Below are 24,389 nucleotides of genomic sequence, written 5' to 3'. Positions count from 1 at the left end.
TGTAAGTTAACGCAATGTGTTAGACAAACTTCAGAGCAGCTCCTCAATTCATAAAGGCTTAGGCTGATTTTGGGTACCATGAAACTTTAAATCAAGTTAATTAACAAACAATAAATTATACTATTGTAAAATAAGTTGCATTTATTGCATAATTACAAAAAGACCCCAAAATTTTGTTATAAAAGTTTTGAAAAGAAACCTGTGTTCTTATTTTGTAACAAAGTCACGACAACAACATATGAATACATTTCAAACTTTTAATGTAAAACACAAAACAATACAGGATTTGGTGACATGGAAGAAACAATAACCATTGTGCTTATTTGTCTTTCTCCTTCTGCTCCTTATCCTTCTTTTCTTTTTCAGCCTTGGCTTCCTCTGCCTCGTGCTTCTTGATGAGTCCCTCTACTTCTTTCAGTTTCAGCACTTTGATTTTGGTTTTCCCGTTTTCTCGTGTCAGGGTGGCAATCTCCACTGAAACAGTCAATGTAACACAGAACTTTGTTATGGTGCAAAAAGAGCAATAACACTGAACAGACTTATATAACATCTGAATATGAACAGCACTAAAACTAAGAGACTTTTCTCACTGTCCTGATTTCAATCATTGATTTTATTTTCTGAGAGTCAGCCGTCTGGTGTTTAATTTATTCTTTCCTTTAACTGCACAAACTCATACTTACATTTTACATTAAAACAATAAATATATGTAAATGAAAAGATGCAGAAGCATTTTAACCTCACCTTTCTCTGCTGAGAGCTTGCTGACATCCATTGTTTTGTTGAGGACTTTGACAGCCAGAGCCAAAGCAGAGGACAGATTCATCTCACCCTCTTTGTAGTCCTGCTTCAACATGGACACTGCAGCCTGAGAAGAAAGAAGTCAACACATCAAACACTGTACATGTGAAGAAGATAGATTATCTATTAAAGATACACAGTTGTTGTCTCAAACTCCAATTCTCACTGAAAATAGCTCTGGTATCTGACATTTGATATCAGACCAACACTATTCGCATGAGTTTTGTACTGTGTACAGGAAACATACAAGAGGCATTGATTTAGCAGATCCAATATGAAGCCAAACAACACAAGTAAAACAAGTTTTATACAAACAACAATAAATGGTGATGCATTAAGATCATATCACTGGCTTTCATTATTAACGTCATTTCAGACTTACAGCACTATTGTTGCCGATACAGGTTGCCTTCCAGCCTCCATAGTTGCCACTGGGGTCACTCTGGTACAGCTGGAAGCCATAGTGTTTGTCCCAGCCCATGTAGAGAAGAGAAACACCAAACGGCCTCTTTCCTGTTTGAACAAACCACAGAGATGTTATAAAATTAAAAAACCCATCCGTGTATTTAAACACTTGGAGCGAACACTAGCATCAATACTGTTTTAGTTTATTCCACCAACATGTTTTGAGTGGATGCCTTTAATCATACACATTGTATTAATTAAGACTGACAACATTTCGATGCCTGCTTGAATCCTTCAGCAACATGAGGGGAGTAAAAACAACAAACTTGACATTGAGACCTTTTCACATCATACCTCCAAACTGTGTGTACGCCTGTTTGATGTCACAGAGAGCTGTCACCAACTGTTCACACGGTATTGGCTCCTGGTACTGCAGTAAATACCTAAAGACACATTTTGTGAGTTGTTAATTAATAAATTCATGCAAAATTATTTTTAGAAACTTTCCGCAAAACATCAACGATCCAATACAGGCGCATTGGACAGCTCTGATATTTTACTGGTTGGTATTTTCCTTTAAAACTCACCTCTGTGCAATTAGCCGCAGCTCATTTGTCAGTACATTAGCATCTGATGTGATCCCAGCAACACTGCAAGCCAAGTCACTGAAAAGGATATTCACACACAAATATGAGACCACAGGAAAAGTTAATCCAAAAAAGGATGGTTGAAATTACTGAGCGAGGTAGAGTTCTTCAGTTCAGTTAACTCACTCGTTGAGTTTGTAGATCTTCTCAGAGAAGAAAACCTCATCCAGCAGTTTGTGGATGTTGCGTCTCTCTGCTGCCAACAGCACTCCATCTTTAGCTAGAATTCCCAGACATGTTCCAGCGTGACCGATCGCTTCCATTGCATATTCCACCTGATACAGACGTCCTGTAAAATGCAATTGCAAAGTTTATATCAATCACGCTTTGCAAGAGACATCTCCAAACTTCAAAGACTTGTATATCCAAAACAAAATGGCGAAGTAAATAATTGAAATAGATGAGCTGTGCAAGTTATTGTAAACCAGGGTTACGGTGTACATATTGGGACATCCTCAGGCCTCAGAGTGAGGTGTCAGACCTCAGATGAAAAAGCATCATGTCTCCGGAAAACCTTCATAATGTGTCAGAATTCAGATGAAACAGCCTCAAACTAACAGTCCTAAGACCATATGGCCTCAGATTTAATTACCTTCTTAAGGAGGAACACTTAAAAAGCAATTTTCAGAATTACATTAGATATTAATAAGTCCATATTTATATCAAAATAGGTAACATGAGACATGATTTATATGGAAAACAGGAAAATGATGTAGAATTAGACATTAAGCACCCCCCTAGTTTAAATGGAATGATTGGCGTTTCATATGCAGGTGTTTGCCATGAGATTGGCAGAATGAGGCTCTTTAAAGTCACTTTAATTTATATTAAATAAAGCTAACCCTTTTTATCATGATCAAAATAAAGAGCAGCTTAATTACTGTCATGTCCACTTTCTTGCCTGTTGATGTGGTTGCATCTTTGTTTTCCTTTTTTCTCGCTCGCACTTTTCATTTCTCACGCCGTTACATTAATGACATGTGTCCCCTCAAGAAAACAATATACAATTTATGGTCTGAGTCTGTTTAGACTGAGTGCGTTTGGTCTGAGTCTGTGTAGTCTGAGGCTATTTAGTCTGAGGCTATTTGGTCTGAGGCCATTTGGTCTGAGGCTGTTTCATCTGAATTCTGACACATGATGAAGGTTTTCCGGAGACATGATGCTTTTTCATCTGAGATCTGACACCTCACTCTGAGACCTGAGGATGTCCTAAAGTGTACACCATACTGGGTAGAAAAAACAGAATGTTAAGACTGTTTTGGCGAAACAATGATACTAAAACAAGTAAAAGTAATGTTACTCTAGCAGTCTAAACTTTATTTGGTACACTTCTTAAACCCCCCCCCCTTAAAAGGGTATTTCAAGCTTTAGTATCTTTGGCCAAAAAGTTGCTGAATAATAAACTACTGATCATAATCACATTTAATGGAAAGTTGTATCATGCATTTTAAAAGACATGTGACTTACCCTCAGGGGAAAATATGGTCGTTCTGGAGTCATATCTTCGAGACTAAGCAACAGAGACAAGAAGTTGGAATAAACAATGACAGGGCAAATAAAAATATGCAATAGTATGTGATTCATGTATAAAAGTACATACCATTTTTCACCTCACTGATGCTGTCCTAAAAGCACAACAAACGAAAACTTTGAGGTGAAGGCGTGTGTAGGTTATAGCTTTTATTTCTAATGTAAGACAATCATGAATATAAAAGTATTTTGAGACAAAATGCGTCAAAACTGTTAAAATATATTCAGATGACCATTATGTACCAAGGTTTACTCCAACCAAAGGTGTATGTAGTCCATAAATAACTTTGTGCCTCAGTTACATGACAGCTAGCTGGCTTACATGCTAACAGAATGAATCTGCAATATATGAACGAGCTAGCTTGTTAGCATGCTAACCCTCTCACAATGGAGACACTTCTCTGGATAAATACCACCAAACTGAACGTAGACTCCTACGTTGTGCTGCAACAGAGTACTACTGGTATTTAAAGTCAAATATAAGTTCAGTATTTCAGTCAAAGGGTCTTACTTTGCTCACTTTTCCACAAGCGGAGATGTCCAATACTTTCAGTTTGACGCTTCCTCAACACACCGGGGCTCTCTGTGCTGCTCTGTACGCTCAGCAGCGCCCCCTTTCTGTGGGAGGACCGAGAACTGTCTTTGAATGGCCAGTCAGTCTCAGGAGAGGGGTCTTTAATTAAGTCAAAGTATAGATTCTCCAGGTCAAATATTACTCCAATACAAGTGAAAGTTGCTCAGTCAAATTATTACTTCAGGTAAAGTACTGGAGTACTTGCTTTTGAAAATACTGAAGTATTCAAAGTACTTCTTAAAAAATCTCAAAACGTTGTATTTTCAAAATACATAAATGCAGTCAAGAAAACATAGGAGTACATTCTGTTCCATTTTGTTTATTTAGAAACCATTACTTGAAATCTAAAAAACTATACCATGGAATAAAAACAGAAACTAAGTTACTCCAAGCACAGACAACTTAGTTTGAAATGTTAATCTGGAATTTAACAAACGTTACGTAGCTTTCTCAGGTTGGACAGTGAATTTTTGTTTGTTTGTGCAGAGTGGAAAACAGGGAGAATATTTCACTTGATATGTATCACTCTTCATTTCGAAAACCTCTAACATGGGCTGAAGATGCTCCTGGCATGATAAGGTAAATCTAGAAAACAAGGTGTTAAAAATTGCATTCTTTGATATCCAAGTATGAAATTTGGTATAGAGTATCCTGACACATACGGGCAAGTGGCAAAATAAGATTCTGATGCTTGCTGATTTTAGATTTTAAAATATCATCCACAAAATACACAACAAGACACAACACCTTGTTTTCTAGATTTACATTATCATGCCAGGAGCATTTTTCCAAAAAGTTTTTTTGGCCCCTCACGACCAAACAGCCCTGAATTGAGAGTGCTCATTATCATCTTTATACCCAAGGTGTCGGCTAACTGGAAATACTAGTGGAAAAAAAGGTAGCAAAAAACATCCTGAGGGCTGGGCCTGGCTCCTGGCCTAAGTGGCTTTCCTTCAGTCCTGGTGATGGTAGTAACTGAACCACCGACTACTGTGTAATAATTCACTCAAAGAAGAAGAAAACGCTATATGGTAATCATCGGTCTTCAGCGGGTGGAGGTCAGGCCAGACAGGGTGGTGGTGTGCACAGATTCAGTAGCAGTTTTTGAAAACATTCACACATCAAACACTACTCGAGAAGATTTAATCATTGATTTACAACACAGTTTGCTTAGACTTCACAGAGGTGGTGTGGATGTACAGTTCTGTAGGGTGCCAGCACATAAGGGGGTGTAAGGAAATGAGGATGCAGACAAATTAGCAAAAGGGGCACTGGGAAAGAACACAACAGTCCAAATACCTCCTTGGACAGGAGAAGGGAAAGCAGTGATTAAGAAGAAAGGAATGGAAATATGGCAGAAAATGTGGGAAGAAGACCTGAAAGGAAGGAGTTTTTACAAAATACAAAAATCAAAGATAAAAAAGAACTATATGGAAAGGAAAAGAAAGGAGGAAATTATCATAATGAGACTCCGAGTGGGGCATACAGGGCTAAATGACACTTTGTATACATTAGGAAAAAGGAGTAATGATTGGTGTGAGACGTGTGGAGTGAGTGGGAATGTGGAGCTTGTGATTTTGAACTGTAGCAGGTATGCAGCTGAGCGAGAGCAGTTCCAGGAGAGGGTTAGATCAGCAGGACCCGAGTGTAGTCTCACAGGACTGCTGGGAACAGAGGGAGAGGCAGAAGGTATCAGAGCAGTCAGGAGGGCGCTCTATACTTTCCTATCGGACACAAGACTGAGAGGAAGAATTTAATGAGGAATTGACATGATGATACACACTCTTGTACAGTAAGTGGCGGTATGCACCTAGAAGCTATTTGCGATCCGCCATTAACCACAAAGAAGAAGAAGAAGAAAACGCTCTCCTGTGATTGGTTGTTTCAGCAGCATGTTGTTTGAATGGGAACAGGAAGTAGTGTTCTCAGTTAGCTAGCTGACTAGCTAGTTAGGAGCTAATTCTCAAGTCGCAATAAGTGTATTACCTTTAAGTCCTTGAATGGCGACATTCCAAATGTATTAATCGGCTGATGACGGGAAGTTTGAAGACGGATCTACGCAGCGGAAATGGGTATTAAATAATAATCTGTCCGGAGAGGTGAGTGCTTGCTCATCATGCCGATGCTAACAGAGCGCTCTCTGTCAGCCAACACAAGCCTCAGCCAAAGCGACGGTGCAGCAGGTGAAGACTGACACACTTTAATTCATACCGGGTCTCATCATAGTGAAGCTTAGTGTGATTCAAAGATGTTTTCAACAAACACACGACTGTTTTGGTAGCTCTTAGTTGGGTTCACACCGCTTTGGGATCACGGTGTCCTCTGACGGCCTCTGTGACAACAAACCAGTATGTTTCAGTCAAAGATGTTAAGATAACGTTACTGGGTCAATATTAAAGCAAGACGTGTAAGAACATGGTCACAAGACACTGACATTTGTTACAGTTATCGCCCCAAGATTTAGATCAATAAAGCTAGCAAGCCTTAGCTAAGCATGACCTTTGATCTGTCCCACACAGAGAGCTGGGGAAATAGGTGTCACTGATCAAGGAGAAGTAAAATTATAACCAGAGTTAATGTTACTACTTGAGTTCAAAGTCAGAACAGGGGCTACATTGTTAAATGTCCAGTTTATAAAACAGGAAAGTCATGGAATCAAAAAGCATACAACTCATCTAAATAAAAGTAACACAAGAAGAAAATTAAAGTAAAATCAGAGCTCAGTTAAAGCTACATGTTCTAAAAAAGACTTATCAGTGACTCAGCTGACCTGATCTCTTCCAGAGTTTTTGAGCACTCACAGCAAACACTGTCCCGTTTATTTTCAGCCAGGCATTTTGAACACATAGAAGACCTCTGCCTGAGGATCTTAAAGTGTCAGCTAGTATGGTACTAAGAGGTCAAAGATGCAACTGAGCTTATCATCAGTTATATCTATGACCTCTGTTGGAGTGCTTTAAAGAGTAATCATTGCAATATTAACATCAGTTCCAAAAATACTCCTGTGTAAAAACACCAAACAGGAGTGATGTGTTCATGTTTTTATTCTGTTTATAGGCCTGGCAGCTGAGTTCTGTACAGTTTGGAGTCAATCAACAGATTACTGGTTCAGGCAGGCTAAGAGGCTGTCACAGGCACATTGAGATAAAAGCATGTAAAATGTTCTGTGTTATGAAAGGGTAAATAGTTAGATTTATGGAACATATTTCTGAGATGACTTGACATCGCAACTTTTGTTGAATTTTTATCAGTTTTCATTTAGATATCAAATAATTGTGTACGTATGATTTGATCCAACATCAGCACTACACTATTAAGTCAAATTTGTCTACCTTACCTCCTTGTTGTTCTTGCTGTCAGACAGGGATCATTCTGATGACGGGGCATCTACAGCTGGCAGGATGCAGCAGAAAAGGAACATCCAGATCATTGAGTGGGAGGACCTCGACAAGAGGAAGTTCTACTCTTTTGGGGTGTTCATGACGATGACGATTCGGGCCACCGTCTACCCCGCCACACTCATTCGCACACGGCTGCAGGTGCAGCGGGGCAAATCCCTATACAGCGGCACATTTGATGCCTTCTTCAAGATTCTCCGAACGGAGGGTGTTCGAGGACTTTATCGCGGCTTCATGGTCAACACGTTCACACTGATCTCAGGCCAGGCTTACATAACCACCTACGAGCTGGTGAGGAAGTACGTCTCCCAGTACTCTAAGGACAATACGGTGAAGTCTCTGGTGGCAGGCGGCTCAGCCTCTCTGGTGGCTCAGAGCATCACTGTGCCCATAGATGTTGTGTCTCAGCAGCTGATGATGCAGGGTCAGGGGGAGCACCTCAGCCGCTTTCGACTCAGTACTGACTCAGAGAAAGGAAAACCCAAACAAGTGTTTGGTCAAACCAGGAACATTATGACTCAGATTTTTGCAGCTGATGGTTTCAGGGGCTTCTACAGGGGATACGTGGCTTCTTTACTCACTTACATCCCAAACAGTGCTGTCTGGTGGCCTTTTTATCATTTCTATGCTGGTAAGCTGCTGGATCTTGTATTTTCTAAACTATACAGCCCTGCTTTAATTTACTATCTTTGGAGGTTTATTTATTATGTAAAGTCATATCTGTTTCTCTCTGCAGTACATTTATACTTCTTAAATCATCTCCACCAGTCCATGTCCTTTGTTTAATCTAGTATCTGTATGTTATGTTCTACAGAGCAGCTCTCTAATCTGGCTCCCAGTGACTGCCCTCATCTGATTCTACAAGCCACTGCAGGACCTCTGGCTGCTGCTACTGCCTCAACTGTTACCAACCCAATGGATGTGGTCAGAGCCAGAGTACAGGTAACTGTCATTTACTGTGCATCTAAAAACAGGGACCATAGGGTTATACTGGGGCTGCTTATTAAGTAATTCAAAACCCAGTGAACCACAAATGTAAAAGATTTTGCTTGATTATTTTATGTTTGAGAGAGTAGTTTAAAGATATGATCAAATGAAGTATTAATTTGTCTCTTCTGTAATGTAGAGGAAGCTGGCAGTGAAGTGTACCAAAGTGAAATTTAGTCTGTAGTTTGGTTTCAGTTCATTATTCTTAAATAGCTGATAAAATAAGTAAAAAGTTTAGTCATGGTTTTAGGTTTGTTACAGACAGTAACACAACATGTCCTGTGTTTCTGTGTTGTTCAGGTTGAAGGGAGGAGTTCAGTCATAGAGACGTTCAGGCAGCTGATTAAAGAGGAGGGCTTCTGGGGACTGACCAAAGGACTGTCTGCTCGCATCATTTCCTCCACACCCACCGCCATCGTCATGGTGGTCGGCTACGAGACGCTAAAAAAAATGAGTCTGAGACCCGAGCTGGTGGACTCCAGACACTGGTAGAAGACACCTGAAGTGACGACATATGGACCACGTGCCATTTTAACCCTCACATTCGACTTCCTGTGAATGCAGTGGATGAGAGAGGTATGTTTTTAATAACAGCCCGGGGAACAAAAAAGAATCACCTTTAACCAACAACACCCGCGTATAAGACTTTGACTTGTATGTATTACTAACACACTAGTTTCTGATTAATACAAAGGCAGATCCATTCACACCAGATCCAGCTTCAGAATTTGTTTGTGTGGCTGCCAACAGGTTTGTTTTGCTTTTGTAGTGCATTGAAGAGCTCTGGATGAGATATTTTCACACTTGAAGAGACAGACAGGTCGACAGGTCTCTAAAAACATCTTTTTTACTAGATCATTTAAAAAATAAAGGCAGATGAGAAGGATTTTTCAAAGAAAAAATTGAATTTAAAGACGAATTGACTAATATAAGCTGTCACTCTTGAACCATTAGAAGTTTTTGGTGTTGTATAGAGAGCCTGTATTTCCTGATTTTGCTCTAAAGGGTTTTTGGAAACCTCACTCTTACAGCACTGATACATCAGAGAAAAGCAACCTTTTTAATACCACTGGGTATTTGTACTCGTTGCGTCTGATTTGGTTAATCCTCTAACACGGTAAGCAAAACCTTCAGCACACAATTTCAAGGAACTATGTTGCAACACAGAGCAAACAGTGCACAGCTCTCACTCCTTGGCCTCATTTCTCTTAGAGCTCTATTCTTCGGCTGACACTGCCACCTGAGTCAAGAGCTCAGGAAGCTCGTCTTAACTCTCCTGTCTGATCACAGGGAACAGCAAATGTTGATGCAACTGACAAATCCTACTCATGCTGCCTTTAGATGAATCAGCACACACTCTATAATCATGGTCAAGCATCTATGCAGTGGAGAAAAGTTTGATTGATTGGTGGCCGACCTTTACCTCAATACTTAATGCTACTGATGGGTACCAAGCAAATCCTACCCATGTCCATTTCCTTACGACCCAGCTTCTGTCTGTTCTGCGGTTCCTTCCTCTCTGCCTTTTGAAATTACTGCCTTCTTAGCGTGATCAACACAAGCAGTTTGCTTTTTGTTCATATTTTATTGCCCACAGTGCGAGAAGAACATCAGGTTTTTGAACCTGTGCATCGTGGCAGCCTCTGTTTATTTAATTTAATGTTTTAACCTTCAAAGACTGAATCAGGAGATGACAAATTCCATGCAGACAGTAGACATTCAGCACAAATATCTACACTCTTGTCACTTGCAAGTAAACTGACTGACAGGTGTTGTGGAAGATGATGCAGTGATGAAGCTGATTCATGAACGACATAGCTGCTGGTTAAAACCTGAGATGAGGGAGGTTGATGTTTGAGTGCAATACTGTAAATGTTTCATTCTTATCATCAGAAAAAAAGTCTGATTGTATAATTCCTGTACATTGTGTGAGAACATGTTTAAAAGAATGTGTTATACCTAATTTATTGTCCTGTTTAAGTTTCTGGGATTATGACCACTGAAGTGTCTCAGCTTCTCATGTTCTGTCCGTTCTGTGTTTGTGTTCGATGAAGTCTGTTGCTTTTGTAACCTGTGATTCCTGAACGGCCGTCAAGGAAAGATGATTCTTTATGAAAAAAATCAAGTATAACATCAGAAAATGTTGAAACTGATCATATTCTCAAAGTGAAAATGTAAATATGATGTAAGATGTCACATTATAGAAAAAGGAGAAATATAAGGGGAGGTTTTAGTTTGATATGGGGGAACATTTGATTAAATGAAGTTGTGAACAGATTTGCTCAGGTCAAGATGAACTCTGGAATACCTTGTAAATCCATGCTCTGTTGTTTGAAGTTTTAGTTTCTGAAGCACATTTTCATGCAGTGACACACGTACTACTTCATCCTTTTGTAAAGACTTGTTTCTCTGAAACATTTTAGCTGTGTGTGAGGGAAGGGAATCATCCAGCTGCTGTCAGAAGACTGAAGGAGGTCTTTGTTTTTTATTTTCTCTGAACAGATTTTAAATCTAAAAGTGTTGTCAGATTATGTCATCAATGAGAAAGGGAGAGATTAGTCCTCTGCTCTAAATCAGAAGCTGACATGAACGGGGAACATAATATTTGAAACCATGCTTTGTGTCTGTGTGTCCTGGTTCATCTGTTCAGTCAATAAAACATCACAACTGCTTCAAATCAAAGTGTTTGTTTTCATCATTTCCATGCAGATGAGGTTATTGAGCCTTTGCTACAAGTATGTCTATCCCAATTGATTTCAAGCTTTAAAAATGTAAACACCGCCCCCCCCCCTCTCTCCTGGTTTCCTACGCTGTCCACTGTCCTATCCTCTAAGTAAAAGCCCCCAGAATGTAACTTATAACTAAAAAATATAACAAAAAAAACCCCCACTTATAAACTCAGATTTGAAATGCTTCAAGGTTGGATGAGGCTTGTGCAGACGTCTGATCAGATGAAAATATCTTTAATTGGTTCATTCTCAGGGCAATTATTTGAAATCTATTTTACTTGAATAACATGTTCTTCATTTTTCACAATAGGTTAATCTGGGATTTTTAGAAGAATAAGAGGAAGATGTTTGTTGTAAACAGACAAATGATCTGTTTATATATGATGCAAAATAAAGATATGAACCTCCTGTCTCATAAATATCAGTGAAATAATAGAATCCTATGTACAGTATAATTTAACTAGAGGACAAAGATCCCAAGTTTTGAAGATGTTAAACCTTAGAACTGCTCTGTCTTTCTTTAGACTGCTTTTGACACCTCATCAAAAAAACAAAAACACCTTCTCCACTTATTTATCTTTTAAATATCACCCTATTTATCTTATTGTAGTTTCACTCTTATTTATTTTCCTTTTTATTTAATTATCATTTATTTTAAATTATTATCATTTATTATTATTGGTTACTTTTTCGTTCATTCACCTATTGTGTTTCTTTTACAAAAAACATCACTTGCTCTAATTGTTTACATTGATCTTTTATCTGAATGTGTAAGAATTCAAATTAAAAAATCTTTGAAAAACAAACAAACACACAAACATAAATCCCTGGTTTTGGCAGATCAGTCTAACTTTATCAGAGATGAAGATATGAGATCACTACCGATCAATCGCAGTGCCACTTGACTTACAGCACTTTCTTGGTGGGATGATAAATACAGATTGAGATCGAGATCGTCTTTGGTTTAAAATATGACATAAGACCAGAAAGAGGCTTTGTGTGAACATGTCAATATTGTGTTTGTGATGTCCTCGGGGAGTTTGTTATGCAGAAAAGACGGTGTGGGAGGTGAAGCGTTTTCTCTTGATGTTCTCATAAATCTTATTGGAAGTGACACTGACAGCGAAGGTCATGTTTCATTATGATGGGTAGTTAATAAGATGAAAGGATCTACTGGTGTCTAGGCACTCGGTTCAAATCCAGGGTTTTTATCTGATAATCATAGATTAGATTAGAGGCCTGATGCTAGCAGCAAAATAAAAGATATAACCTACCACACAATTATTCAGACAATGGACATAAGAAATTAAATATTTTTGTCTTGTGACATAAAGGGTACATAATGTACTTGTTTTGTGATTAATCAGACTTTATATTTAAATGTAATAAAGGTAATTTTTAGGGCTTTATTTCATTTCATTTCAGAAAAATGCTGGAATTTGGGTCACATTGAACCATTTATCATTAAGGTAGGGGTAGTGTTTATTTTGCTGGATTGTTTAAGTGTCACAACTATTGAGCAATACAATTATGAATTTATTTTTGCCAGTTAAGTCTTTTAATTAAAATGTTACTTTAAAGCTCCTTTGAAGAACCTTCTGTTTGTGTTGATTTTGTCACCCTGTTGACAAAGTGTTGCCTCTTCTCTGTCTGCTCTTCTCTTGTACATGTATGAGTTGTGTGTACTGACAAAAGTCTCATCCTGCTGTCTTTTAATAGTTAGATATATCATTCATCATGAATCTTTGCTGTGGAAACGGTAAAATGAGGGTGTTTCTTCATCATGCTGTAAATCACAGTGTCCGACACCTACCCCCTCGCAGTTTCTTCAGTAATTCAAAATTACAATATAGAACTTGTGAATCTTTTTTGCTCATGGTCTTGCTTGTTTTTGGAAGTCATAAAGAGGCCTCACTGTTAATTTCAGTCAGTTTTATAACCCTACAAAAATAGCTCACAGTAGCTTTAAAGCAGAAAATATTTCAGATAATGTGTCAGTCATATATTTTATGATCAGGGCTATAGATGGCAGCAGACAATGCCTTTACACCTCACATTTCCCTCTTAGATATTCACTCTCCCTCTTAGAAATAAAATCCTGCAGAGACAAATGTCCTGATGAATGAAACAAACAGGGAGGGCGTCTCTGAGCTGACACCTCATGGAGGAATGACAGAGTGCTCCCTGTTCTGCTCTCTACATTAATTATACTGCCGTGTCTGGAAGGCACTTTGTCAAAGAGATGGATGAGGAGCCGTCAGAGAGGAACAAATCTGACTCGGCCGGGGTTAGAGGAAGGGCCTCTCATTCTCATGGGATGTAATGCTGGCAGATGTGTGTGTGTGGAGGGCGGGATAATAGGTGGGATAGTCAAATCACAGAGAAACTCCAGGAGCTTTGCATTGAAAAGATTGTGTTGTGTGACATGCTTTACAGCTTTGGCCAAAATGCAAACAAACTAAACCTTTAGTGGCAACAATGGAAGTCTATTTCGGCCAGAAAGGGAGAAAAAAACATATCACCATGATTTGTCTGAGTTACGAGATTTAAACTCATTAAATAATAATGAGAATAAGTTAAGATTATATGAGATGAAAACCATTATTTTGAGACAAAAGGTCAATATAATGCTGGAAATATTTTTTGAAATTGAGATAGAAATATGAAATCATGAGACTGTAAGATTGAAAGTTGTATCTTTGAGATAATGAGCTGAGGTTTCAAAATAAATAATCTAATTTATGCGAAAGAAAGTCATTAAATTAGAAAAATGTTGACATTTTTACCTAACAAGGCCTTATTATTATACTGAAAGTTCAAACTTTGTGATAAATTCATAAAAATGAAAAATAATCAATAAAAGTAGTTTGTAATAATGTAATATAAAGTTATGATTAGAAAAGAAGTCATAATACTGAGATAATAAGTGACAACTGTGTACATGAAGTATGTGCCTCATTGGTCACAAACAGAGGTGGGTAGTAACGAGTTACATTTACTCCGTTACATGTACTTGAGTAGTTTTTTCAAAAAATTGTACTTCTGAGAGTATTTGTTTTGCAGAGTACTTTTTACTCCTACTCAAGTACATTTGTGTTAAAAAATATGTACTTTTACTTCGTTACATTGGGCTGTCCAGTCGCTACTTTTACCGCTCCTTTTTTTCTACATTTTATATTGTTTTATACTCAGCCGATCTCTCACGCAGCTCCTTCTGATCCAGAGCTATAAATAACCTCAACACTGAATGAACGGAGAAGTAGCTCCGCCCCCTCCTCCACCTACAGCTGGGGAGAGAGGCTGCGTAATACCTGCGTCCCCTTTGGAGGAACATGTTTACCCTGTACCCAACATCCAGACTCTCTCATAACTTCTAAATGACGAGGAGAAACAGTCACATTATGCGCTGCTTACTTTGTCTGTACGGTGGAAATCTTGAGCTTCAACATAGAACAATTAAATCTTAAAAACATGTCATGGTGAGTTATCAGTTAGGTAAGCTAATGATCATACTCGTTAATATTAAATCTTAAAAGCATGTTATAGTTAGTTATCAGTTAGGTAAGCTAATGATCATACTAGTTAATATTAAATCTTAAAAGCATGTTATAGTGAGTTATCAGTTAGGTAAGCTAATGATCATACTAGTTAATATTAAATCTTAAAAGCATGTTATAGTTAGTTATCAGTTAGGTAAGCTAAGGATCATACTGGTTAATATTAAATCTTAAAAGCATGTCATGGTGAGTTATCAGTTAGGTAAGCTAAGGATCATACTGGTTAATATTAAATCTTAAAAACATGTTATAGTTAGTTATCAGTTAGGTAAGCTAAGGATCATACTGGTTAATATTAAATCTTAAAAACATGTTATAGTTAGTTATCAGTTAGGTAAGCTAAGGATCATACTAGTTAATATTAAGTCTTAAAAACATGTTATAGTTAGTTATCAGTTAGGTAAGCTAATGATCATACTAGTTAATATTAAATCTTAAAAGCATGTCATGGTGAGTTATCAGTTAGGTAAGCTTAGGATCATACTGGTTAACATAAAATCTTAAAAGCATGTTAGAAATGTTGGACAGTAATCTAAAGTATCTTATAAGAGCAGTAAGGTAGCATGCTAATAAAAACAGCTGCTTCTGAAGCCCAACAGTCACCTCAGAGAGATTCTTCAGGACTGAGTTCATGGCCTTTTTAAACACTTCCAAGTTGTTTTAGTATTTTCAAGTTATGTTTTTAAGTAAGATGTACTGAAAATAAGTTAAAGGTTAAAAAAGAAAGTTTGGAAAGCATAGATATATTTTTTATTGTAATGTTGGAGTATTAATGTTCTGGAGTTCTGATGACATCTTAGACAGTTTGAAGTTTCAGCTTGTTTTAAAAAATTAAAGTGGGTACATTAGTTTGTGCACATTGCAGCTTCTCTTTCTTTAATGTTTGAAAGTAAACCATGCCTAACAGCATTCATTTTGGCATTTTCCTATTTATGTCACTTTATTAAAGGCAGTGTGCACTTCACATTGTTATTAGCATTTCCAATACAGTACAATTTTATATATGATACTACTCACAAGTTACTCATTACTTGAGTAGTTTTTTTTTTAGGTACTTATTTACTCTTACTCAAGTACTTATTTCTATGAGTACTCTTACTTCTACTTGAGTAACATCATTAGAAAGTAACAGTACTTTTACTTGAGTACTGTTTCGGTTTACTCTACCCACCTCTGGTCACAAACATGAAGTTATTTTTTACCATCAATGCTAAGGTTGCATTTTTTCTGTCCTTCTGCAAAAATTTCACAGAAATCTCAGAGACTACTACATCAACATCTGGACAAATATCACCTCAATTCTCTTGTTTTTCAGCAGCCTTATTTTGGGAATTCATTTACTGTATTTTCTCTCATTTCATGGTTGATCATTTGAAATGTAGAGGCACCAAGCACCTGAATCTTATTTTACTCCTCCCTCCTATGTTTCAGGGTAATCTATAGCAAATTGAGTTAAAATGCAGGAGTAACAACTTCATTTCTGGATTCAAATTGTTTTGCCAGAGGCAGCGTTTGAAAAAATGACCAAACGGCCCCGAGCTGAGGGGCCCGTAATAATCCTGTGATGGCTGAAGGGATGGGCTAACTAGAAATACTGCTGAAAGAAGGCAACGAAAAACATCCTGAGAGCTGGTCCTGGCTCCAGGCCTGTTTTAAACCAGTCCCTATAAATCATACCTACAGAAAGGAAAAGTAGTCAATATGATTTTCAGCTATTAATGCAATAAAAGACTCAAAGACTTCAAGACTGAATATCTGTTTAGACGCAACATTAAGTTCAACTAACCCTCAACAAAGATGACTGAGCAGATGAGATGAGACATCAAGAGCATTTAACTGAAATAAAATTCAGCATGGTCATAAAAATGAACCTCTAATGAGAAACCATTAAGGAGGCGTGTGTGGACATGAATGTGTGCACTGTGTGTGTGTGTGTGTGTGTGTGTGTGTGTGTGTATGTGTGTGTGTGTGTGTGTGTGTGTGTGTGTGTGTGTGTGTGTGTGTGTGTGTGTGTGTGTGTGTGTGTGTGTAATTAATGTATGGGAGAGGAGGCAGAGATAAAGGAGGATTGGTCTGTTGTGTAGGATCACTGATCACAGGGAGGAGAAAGGGGTTGGTCAAAGGCAGAGAAAGAGCCTGAAGAAAGGGAGCGGAGGAGACAGACGAGAGGAGGTGAAGCCTGACACACCATCACAACCCAACAGGAAAAATGCCCAATTTTGAAGGCAACTGGAAAATGAAAAGCAGCGAGAATTTTGAGGAATTGCTCAAAGCTCTGGGTGAGGATTATTTACTCTTTTTTCTCTGAAGGTCTGAATTTGTTTTAATGACTCAGCATGAGCATAAAGGTCTTCAAGTCCTTTAGATGAGGATACCTGAGCTACAGGCAAAAGAATACAATTAAGGTTGATTTTCTCACTGCATGCAGAGATGACTTGTTGAAACAAAAGCCTGAAATGCATCTCTATTGTGATACAATTTGTGGATTATAAGTAGGTTGTAATCATAAGAGGGGAAAACAACTTGCATGTAATTGAAGTCACATCAAAAAATAATGTGATTAAATTAGATATCTTTTTTTAATCTAATTTCCAAACGACCCAGTGGCTCCAATTTTGGCTTATCTGTGCAGTTTTAATACTTCATCATGTAAAAGTGTGGCTGAAAGATCAAACATTCACACTGAACATGTTTGATCCAAAGTGGACTACAACTGGTTTTAATTAGAGGAGGAGACGATGAACTCATACATTGTTTGAGCGATGGACTACGGGGTGGACGGATCAGAAAGGTTCCCTTCTCATTGTTTGCTCTGGGTTAATCGTTTCTTTCCACTGGTTTGGAGGACAGAATCCAGCATGCTGTACAGCAGAGCTAAACAAAGCACAAACCAGCAGCATTCCTCCCTATCATCACCTTGTCACTTCAACCTCCATGTTCGCAACATCTGCTGATAACAATCTCAGTTACAGCTGCTAGAGGAAGATCTTTTTAATATGAAAACAAACTACTTTATGATTTAATGTCTCCTCCTGAAGATGGAGAAGTGATTTGTTTTAACTGTGGCATGACTGTCTGTGATAGACACTTCTACTTTGATGCATTCATCCTGTGAATAAATCAAGTTTCACTTCTCAAATGAAGAATCTCAGTACCAGCCTTTTGGCGCCAGAGGCTGACTCAAAAAATGTGGGGTGATGACTCAGTGTTAAATGATAAAACATGGAGAAAGAGCTCAAAATTGTCTGAAGCATGAAGTAATTTTTTTAACATCAGGTCATTATGAAATTTAACCCTTTACTACTAAACAGACACGCGAGCCCTACCTCAAAGTGAGGGGGGCATTTTAATCCAATCATCCTCAGATTTAGCAAACACTTCCTTATCACCAGGTAGCACGCTATTCTTTCTTTCTCTTTCATTTTAAAATATTTTTTGGCTTTTATACCTTTATTGATAGAAGAGAGGACAGTGGATAGAGTAGGAAACTGGGAGAGAGTGGAGGAGTGACATGCGGGGAAGAGGCCGCAGGCTGGAGTCAAGCCCGGGCTGCCCGCTTCATGGGCATGGATCTGTAAATGGGAAAAAAAGTGGCTTGGGCTACCCTACTTTTATTAACTGCTCTTCGACCTTAGGCGTTAGGCCACATTCCAGGTTCTACTCAGTATAAAGGAAGCTATGCCATGATAGCATTTAAAAAACTGCTACTCCTGTTTGAGGTATATTTGCCCTCTAGCTGTAGATGAAAATCATGTCACCATATTAGTCTGAATTAGTCATTTGTTACAGTTGTTTCCCTGACGTTACATGACCCTGAATTTGGCAGATAAACAGATAAAGCTTCAGAAAGATGACTGAAGGGAGACTCAACATTTTGGTCAGTAGAGTCCAAATGTGAGCTGCACACTCTACAATCAGTTCCCAATGTCCATACCAGTAGCATAAATGCCTCTGATAGGGCTTTGAAGCTCCTGAGAGGAACTTTTGGTTAGTGTTGAGTTTGGCGCCCCCTGTGGATAAAGCATTACGTCATGACTCTTGCTTATCTTGTTCAAAACATAGGTAAGAAGTATTTTTTTTGCCAAAAATATCATCCCGCTTTCATTAAAGCTCCTGTGAGGAACTTTTGGTCTGCAGTGATTTTTGGCATCAATAAAAGTGGCCTACACGGCAGTTATGTATTATGGCTCCATTTATTAGGAGCCTGAAAGAAGAATGGATTACAGGTAAATGATCCAGAGAAACAGTGCTACAGGAGGATGTTAGTCAAAGCTGGCAAAATGTCAGCAGTCTGAATTTTTTCCCTGCTTTTCTAAAGCACACTGATTTTGCGAGAAGATCTTGTGTTCAATCCCAAAGACAGTGCGTAAGAAAGTGTAGCAGGAAGAACAGTTATCAAACATCTCCACTCACTCATATTTTTGTTCAGGTGTGAACCCCATGCTGAGGAGGGTGGCAGTGGTGGCTGCGTCCAAACCCCATGTGGAGATAAAGCAGAACGGTGAGCACTTCTACATCAAGACCTCCACCACAGTCCGCACCACAGAGATCAACTTCTTGATCGGAGAGGAGTTTAATGAGGAGACGGTGGATGGGAGGAAGTGTAAGGTACATATGATTTAAACAGCCACAGTATCACAGCACTGGCAGAGGAATATGTGATTATACTGTTACTACTGTATCATTTACCAGCTGATTAAAATGACCACTTTGAATACAGATGTTTAGACTTGTAGCTTCTTGTATTAAAACTGTCTTCCTACACACACCTGAGGTCAGTGTGATGCAGCTTCACAATATAACTCTACTAACAGGGCTCTGAATTCTCCAAGTTAAATTACAGAGTACTTCAAAACTCTACTTTCATGGAGCTGGGTGGCTTGTTAGAGACAGATTTAAAAGTAAAGCAGGGGATCCTCACTGTTATCTCACTCGTAGTCCTTAGCTTGGGTTAAAGCTCCCACAAACAGTTACATCTGCATTTGAAACCCATAAAAAGCTTCTTTTATCAACAAAGTTACCCCAGAGAAACAGATAACATTAAACAAAACAGGCGAGGTAGCATTGGTCTTGACAAGTGCACTGAACTTAGTCCATAAAATAGGTGAATCATCCCTCTGGGTCCTATACTTCAGAGTTTATGGGACACTGGCTGCAGAGAGCTAGTTTCAGATGCAATAAAACGTTTTATGCTAGTTTTCTGAAAACAGGAGAAACACATAGAACATGTAAAACATGTAAACTCCCTCGTGGACTAATGGGACAAAAAGATTAACAGACAGTCCCCACTGATCTCTGGACTTCTTACTTTTCCATTGACATACTGTTAGGTAAAAATTGAGGCAGTAAATATGAGAAACCTCAATAAACTCCTCTTTTCCACAGAGCTTGGCCACATGGGAAACAGAAAACAAGATTTACTGCCAACAGACCTTACTAAGCGGGAACGGCCCAAAGACATTTTGGAGCAGAGAACTCAAAGGGGATGAACTCATACTGGTGAGTAGTCATGTTAAGTTTACTTTAACTACAAATAAAGAGATAAATATGAGGCAGAGAGCGGCTGTAGACTTGAATTAACAAAGTATATAAATCATCACTGTCCTGAGAGATAATCTTAAGTTTCAGGCATCTCTTCAGGATCATCTGTGGTTTCTCTTTCTATAAAGTATGTCTTCTTGATATTTATATTAAAAAATTGAGGCTCCCAGCTGCTCAAATCCCGCCTGCCTGAATGGAACAAGTATGTCTAAAAACAATGACTCCCATTTTCATCTGAACATCCAAATATGACCAGATGTTTGGATGTTTTGTAAAGTGGGATGAGGTGTCAGATTTGGAGGTCACTGCCTGTAACCACAGGGGCCTTTTTGTGCTTCTCTTTGTGCCAGTAAGGAAACAATGGATTGGCTGGAGGGACAAACTTGGTTAAAAACACTGCTGATCTGACAGTGAAGTACAGCAGACTCTTTATTTCATTTGACAATAAGGAAATGAGCTTCTTGATTTTCTCGGCACAAGGAAGAGGAGACCCTCAGTACTTCTCTCACGTTTGTACCTAAATATTAAAATGACTGGTTACTGGTTAGCTTAGCATAGAGCCTAAAGACCAAGGAAAACTGTCAGTCTGGTTCCGTGCAAAGCCCACACAGCAGCCCCTTTGAGTACTTTATTAAATACTGGTGCATTAGGCAAAAAGGATCAAATCCCAGCCTCTAATAAGTTAAAATGTCCTGATTTCTTAGTCATCTAGGACATTAAACTGTAAATATATAAAACAAAAAATGTGAAGACTAATGCTTGGACCTTGGGACTCAGTAAAATCCATTTTTACTATTACGTGATCTGACAGATCAAAAAAATGAGTTGAATTATCAAGAAAATAACCGATAGATTAAGCAGTCGAAGGATATTTAGTCTCAGCTCTGGTTTCTGAGTAGTTAACACATATTTAAATCTTCATATTTACTATTATAAGACTAGTTTTAATTGAGTAACTAAAGCAAACCAGGATTCATTTTGAGTGTAGAAGTCCAGACCAGCAGAATCATGGTAGAGGCAGAAACCATATCTTACCAGATGCTCAACAGAGATGTCAGATCTGGGTGGTGACACCAGATGTGAAAATGTAAAATGATCTGGTCAATCATTTTCCAGAATGCTATGTCGTTCCTAAAAAATGTTCTCATCTCCAGCGGCTTTTTGCATTAATCATCCAGTTCCTGGTGTTTCTTTGTTGTGTATTATGAGGGTGTGGATCTGGCATGTGTTTGGGAGATGTGACAATATAATGCTGAATTTTTGAAGGCAAAGGAAGAAAACTAAGGGTGATTATATGTGTGACTGAAAAGAAAAAGTTTTGCTGTTGGTTTCAGGATCAAAGCAAATTATCAGGAAGAGACACAAGAGGCTGAAAACAAGTGAATAATCTGTTATTTTGCAGCGACACCACAAAGAGGCTGCTCAAGGAATCTTATTGCACATTTCAAAAGAAGAATAAATTATCAGGTCCCTGCCATAAGTATGCAGTTAGACAGCTCTTCGTGAGCCTGCATCCATCAGAAACACTCCGGTTCCTGGCAGTTTCAGGATTTCAGAGACAAAACAGTTTTTTTTACTGTAAACATCTGGTCCTGGTTGAGTTTATGGTCCAGATGGATAAAAGAAAGAAGCCAGTTTCACAGTGATGAAGATCTCCTCTTTACTGTTCCGTGCCTCTGCAGAGAGGCAATCAGGAAAATATTTAAGAGGGGCTGTGATTTGGACAGAAAGAAAAGCTTTGAACAGGACCAAATGTGTTTTTATTCAAGATAAGGGTGTGTGTGTGTGTGTGTGTGTGTGTGTGTGTGTGTGTGTGTGTGTGTGTGTGTGTGTGTGTGTGTGTGTGTGTGTGGTGTGTGTGTGTGTGTATGTGTGTGTCCGTGTCCGTGTCCATGTCCGTGTTGGCGTGATGAGGCTGTAATCTGATCGGCATGTGAGGTTAAATCATCGGTGAGAAAGAATGAGAGCTTTAAAGGAAACATCTCACATTCAGATCAGATACATCCTTCAGTGTTCGGTAAACTAAACGTGCCTTCCTCAAACTTGAATGTAACACTAAGTTTTAGATTTGAGTGATGATGAAGAGGAGAAACTGATCAACTCTGAGAAATATTTTACTGTGAACCCTTCATGTAAAGATTCTCAGTACTGCTGCATGCTTTAGTCTGCATGGTGCATCACTGCAGACGTCTTAATCAAACTTAAGCTGTGCCTTGAATGATTGTAGGCCTGAGTAACTGCAGTATTGTTGAATGATGAGAAGTGGTGATGACTGACTTTTTAGTGCATGTTTTAAAGTTATAAATCTGTGAGGTGTTTCTGTAACTGTGACATAAAGTGAAAAAGTACAAATTTGGCACCAATCTCACAAAATTTAAGCTTGTTATTGCGAAACAGCTTTTAAAAGCTTCGAAAGTTAAACCACTTTCCTTAAAGGGCCGGGAGCAAATGCCTCCAACTGGTGAGATGAGAAACTTTGGGGTAAAACAGTGATATGAAGCATATTCTAAATTGTTATATCTATTTGTAACATCGGGCCATATTCTAAAAAATGAGCTATTTAGCTTTTTAAGTTGTTTGGGTGCATTTTGCCTTCAGTAGTGAGGACAGCTGAAGTCAGAGTTGTGTGGAGTAGAGAGTGGGGAGCAGACATGCAGTGAAGGTCGTGACTGGGAGTCAGACCAGAGGACTGTAGCCTGTATATATGAGGAGCACACTTTAAACTAACACCCCAGTCATATTTATTTTCTTAACCAGCATTGGGAAAAAGGTGCAAATGCCTCTCTTTTAGCTAAAATGTATAGCTTCAGTTTAATATTTTGTTCCTCAGGAAACTAATGACTCCCATCCTTCTCTGGAGTTCACTTGCCTCCCTCCTCACAGACAAATCTGATTAATTCCTTAGTGTAAACAGAAAAATTCACACAAACTTGAGGAGAAGCCCGGGCCAGCAGATGAGGAAATTAGACTTTCAGGGAGAGATAAATGAATGTGGGGGCTTAATGAAGCCAGCATGTGGCTGACTGCACTCCATGTGAGATGGGAGGACTTTAATGACCGCTGGGAGAATCCACAGTAACAAGGAGAGGAGGATAAATACTTAAGAATGAAAAACTACTCTTTCACTTACCCGTGCGGGGAACCTCATATTCATGCTTTACATTTGAAGCCAATGATCATTGATTTTTAAAGATTAATGCAGTCCTGCTTTGGCTACTTAATAATGAGACTGTAGCATGGAGAAATTGTGTGGCTGTGATGGTGTTGGGGAACCGAATCTGTGTGTGTCCTCTTGCAGGACTTAATTGGTCTCATTGATCACACTGTTGAGAAATGCCAATGGACCCTGGTGTTACCTCCAGATAATGTCTCCCTCGGCATCACGCCACATGCCAGATGGAGTCGTCTCAGCTCCATTTTTCACAGCGGCGACCCGTTTCCCTTCTTCCAGTTACATTTCATGGCCTGAGGTAATGATGATGTGTGGCACAGCAGTGAGCCATAACGCTGCGCCCCTGGGACTCCCATAAATCTTTGGACTCAGACACATCCACCCATATCCCAGGGCATCCAATAATCCCCCTCCATTTTTATATCAGTTTTTGTCACGTCTGTTTCTTTAGGTGGCAGCGGCATGTGTCCGATTAAAAATGTGACATTAGACAGCGTTTAAGCAATTAGTGGGGGAAATAAAAAGGCTGCAGAAATAAATGACTTCAGCACTGAATTGCAAAGAGAAATTTAAAATGCATGCAGTGTAGGTTCTGAATAATAAAATAATAAAAATAGAACTACAGCCACTTACCAATATTCATATTATAAGATGTTTTATAGTTATTAAATGTTTATTAATATGTATATTAATGCAGGTGAATATGATGTCATGGGACAAGCAAGGAGTGTATTCTCCCAGTCTTAGTGGCTTTACAATGAAATGATAACCAGATTATTTTTCCTGCTCGATCTCGTTGCAGATCTTTGGAGCCAACGATGTGATGTGCACCAGGATCTACATACGAGTGTAGCAGACCTCTGAGTCCTTCAGAGATAAAGTTTCCTCTGAAATGAACCTTTCAGCTTCGAAACTATCAGTGTGAGAAGTATTAACATAAAAATCAATGCCTAAAATGATCTGTTCTGACATGAAATAATTTGCACTTTTTGTGAAAAGTTACAGCTCCATCTGTTTTTTTACAGCTTGTTTTCCTCTTTCATGTATA

At 38.6% G+C, this 24,389-nt stretch overlaps 3 protein-coding genes across 5 annotated transcripts; 2 read left to right on the top strand and 1 right to left on the bottom strand.

Annotated features, from left to right (window-relative positions):
- Positions 1 to 243: 243 nt before the first annotated feature.
- On the bottom strand, positions 244 to 4,011 carry LOC117810901 (proteasome subunit alpha type-4-like). Of its 2 annotated transcripts, none has more exons than XM_034680897.1 (9): positions 3,895 to 4,011; positions 3,454 to 3,478; positions 3,321 to 3,363; positions 1,980 to 2,142; positions 1,794 to 1,871; positions 1,561 to 1,649; positions 1,184 to 1,314; positions 745 to 868; positions 244 to 474 (listed from the first exon to the last, which is right to left on the bottom strand). In XM_034680897.1, the coding sequence occupies exons 2-9, from the start codon at positions 3,454 to 3,456 to the stop codon at positions 320 to 322; spliced, it is 786 nt and encodes a 261-aa protein (XP_034536788.1). In that variant the 5' UTR covers positions 3,457 to 3,478; positions 3,895 to 4,011; the 3' UTR covers positions 244 to 319. The 2 variants fall into 2 exon arrangements, with proteins under 2 accessions (XP_034536788.1, XP_034536789.1); XM_034680898.1 differs by having other exon boundaries at positions 3,904 to 3,969.
- A 1,821-nt stretch (positions 4,012 to 5,832) lies between these two features.
- On the top strand, positions 5,833 to 11,019 carry LOC117810864 (solute carrier family 25 member 44-like). 2 transcript variants are annotated; one of them, XM_034680854.1, is made up of 4 exons: positions 5,833 to 6,140; positions 7,322 to 7,986; positions 8,170 to 8,297; positions 8,643 to 11,019. In XM_034680854.1, the coding sequence occupies exons 2-4, from the start codon at positions 7,359 to 7,361 to the stop codon at positions 8,832 to 8,834; spliced, it is 948 nt and encodes a 315-aa protein (XP_034536745.1). In that variant the 5' UTR covers positions 5,833 to 6,140; positions 7,322 to 7,358; the 3' UTR covers positions 8,835 to 11,019. The 2 variants fall into 2 exon arrangements, with proteins under 2 accessions (XP_034536745.1, XP_034536744.1); XM_034680853.1 differs by having other exon boundaries at positions 7,318 to 7,986.
- A 5,669-nt stretch (positions 11,020 to 16,688) lies between these two features.
- LOC117810682 (cellular retinoic acid-binding protein 1) lies at positions 16,689 to 24,371 on the top strand. Its single transcript, XM_034680605.1, has 4 exons — positions 16,689 to 16,907; positions 19,058 to 19,236; positions 20,014 to 20,127; positions 24,144 to 24,371. Exons 1-4 carry the CDS (start codon positions 16,838 to 16,840, stop codon positions 24,192 to 24,194), a joined length of 414 nt encoding a protein of 137 aa, XP_034536496.1. The 5' UTR covers positions 16,689 to 16,837; the 3' UTR covers positions 24,195 to 24,371.
- Positions 24,372 to 24,389: the final 18 nt, after the last annotated feature.

This window comes from Notolabrus celidotus, chromosome 3 (assembly GCF_009762535.1).
Source record: "Notolabrus celidotus isolate fNotCel1 chromosome 3, fNotCel1.pri, whole genome shotgun sequence".
In the NCBI taxonomy this organism is placed as follows: Eukaryota; Metazoa; Chordata; class Actinopteri; order Labriformes; family Labridae; genus Notolabrus; species Notolabrus celidotus.
The sequence above is the reverse complement of the archived record's forward strand: the minus strand, read 5'-3'. Positions and strand labels throughout refer to the sequence as shown.